This window comes from Miscanthus floridulus, chromosome 9, assembly GCF_019320115.1.
Source record: "Miscanthus floridulus cultivar M001 chromosome 9, ASM1932011v1, whole genome shotgun sequence".
Classification (NCBI taxonomy): Eukaryota; Viridiplantae; Streptophyta; class Magnoliopsida; order Poales; family Poaceae; genus Miscanthus; species Miscanthus floridulus.
Genome location: NC_089588.1, coordinates 134,081,329 through 134,083,546, shown reverse-complemented (window position 1 = coordinate 134,083,546; position 2,218 = coordinate 134,081,329). Strand labels below are relative to the sequence as shown.

General features: G+C 50.0%; 1 protein-coding gene across 1 annotated transcript; it reads right to left on the bottom strand.

Annotated features, from left to right (window-relative positions):
* Window positions 1–1,249: 1,249 nt before the first annotated feature.
* LOC136483958 (tropinone reductase homolog At2g29360-like) lies at window positions 1,250–1,927 on the bottom strand. Its single transcript, XM_066481127.1, has one exon. It carries the CDS (start codon window positions 1,793–1,795, stop codon window positions 1,250–1,252), a length of 546 nt encoding a protein of 181 aa, XP_066337224.1. The 5' UTR covers window positions 1,796–1,927.
* Between the last annotated feature and the right edge of the window lie 291 nt (window positions 1,928–2,218).

The following is a 2,218-nucleotide window of genomic DNA, read 5'->3' as shown; positions in this document are numbered from 1 at the left end:
CGCGGGCATGTGGGCAGCTGCCGTCCGCGTCAGCTGCCTCCGTTGCGGGCCTCGGGCTGCCGCCGCCGTGCATAAGGATCCCCCGGAAAGGTCGCACAGCGGGAGCTCTCGACGGAGCTGCACATGACCAGTCGCATGCGCGCGCCGGCGAGAAACACCACTGCAGCGCCGGCGGTGGATGCGGCTGTGCGCCGGTGGTGCTTTATATCCTGTTGTTTTTGGCTAGAAAAATCCTGGCCGTCCACCTCAATGATCCGACGGTTCACACCACTCCTGCATCAGGTTTTCAGCAAGGGAAGTGGGGCCTGCGCGCTCGGCTCTAGCCGGGCCAAAAAGCAGGCCGGGAACCTGCCCTGTGCTCTGGGCCAGTTTTTTTTTTTTTTACCTTAGGGCCGTTTTCTTTTCAAGAACTGAATTAAGCTTTATGTTTTTCCTGAATCCGTGAATGTATTTGATATTTTTTTCTCCCGTTGCAGACAAAATTTCCGTCTCTATTTTTGTTCCATTCTTTTGGTCTGCCATGGAATGAGTCGGCCACCTGCTTTCCCGTGTCCATTTTTGTTTATGTTTCTGTCATATGTCCGTTTTTGTTTTCTGTCATGTGATCCATATACATCGACGACGTCTTGAGGTTCCAGGCATCCATCCAGAAAGCAAACCAAACCTCAAGGCTAGGAGCTGTAGATTTGACTTCAGTAGGCCATCTACCTTACCACCAACGACGGTAACAACAACGTCGTCGGTAACGCCGCTGCTGTCCGCCCCTGGCTTCGGCCGTCGTCGCCAAGGCGACGAGGGGCTTCCAGGGTGTTCCACATCGACAGCTACTCGTGGACCAATAGTAAAGAGTAAATATTTCTTTATTTTCTTTCATTTCTCACTTTGACTCGTTTCGCTTTGAGTATGGAGCCCAACTCTTGGTGACACCACCCACTTATAGTCTGGCTATCTAAGTTTGTCCAGTTGCGACACGTGCAAGAGATGTGTGTAGCTTACTTTCCACATTTCTTAAACTCACAGTAATAGTGCACACAATAACTATATATTTAAGTTGAGGCAATCTCCTACTAATTTTTTACGCATAGTTTTCTATTGCTCTAACATTTGTTATGAACCTTGAAATTATTTGATCTCAGGTTAGGCAAGGCATCCAACAAAAAAATAGCTAGCCTATTATTATTGATGAGTACCGTGCAATAAACTGTACGTCCTATTATAACGCACGGACATATTTTGCTAGCATATCTAATTAGCATAGCATGCACGTATTGGTACCTTTGGAGATGCAGTAGAGCACGAGCCCAGGGTAACCCAGGTAGCTTGCGATGGAGGAGATATGGACGACGCTTCCTCCACCGGCGACGGACGCTCTGACGAGCAGAGGGTGCGCGAGCTGGCACAGATGGAAGCTTGACTCCAAGTTGGTCGCCATCACATGCGAGTAGTCCTCGGCAGTGCACTCCGCCGCCGGCTTGAAGAACACCTGCCCGGCGTTGTTCACCAGGATGTCGAGCTTGCCGTCGAAGGTCGCCTTGACCGTGTGCATGAGCTTCTCCCGGTCGGCCGGCACGGAGACGTCGCAGACGGAGACGGTGACGACGAGCCCCTTCTCCGCCCACCGGCGCCGGGACTCCTCAAGCTCTGCCGCGTTCCGCGCGCATGTGTGCACCCTCGCGCCGAACCCGGCCAGCTCTTCGACGACCCCGTGGCCGATCCCCTTGCTGCCGCCTGTGACCAGCGCCGTCGCGCCGACGAGGCTCCACCTCTCTTGCCTGCTGCCGCTAGTGACCGCCATGAAAGCTAGCTACTATCTGATTTTCTTAAGTTTCAACCCAAGTATGCTTAGAGCATGCATGGGTGACTGATCCCTCTGTTAAAAGTAGGCGGATGCTCAGACGCAGTATGATAACACTAGCAATTAGAGGCATGCTAAATGCCAAGAACTAGCGACGATGACTGCGTAAACACCAAGAATATGAATATGCTATAATTGTTTATATACTCTTTGGGGTGAAATGTATACAGTACTTTCTAGAGTATGCTATAATTGTTTTCTCTCTCTACATAAAAACACCCCCCAGACGAAGGATTATACTGAACCCATGGTACCGGGACTATAGGCGGAAGCTTTGGTTTTTTTAATCTTTTTCAAATCATATTATAAAAATAACTCCAAAATGTTTCTGTTTATATTTAATTTTTTTTTTGGCCGCGCCAA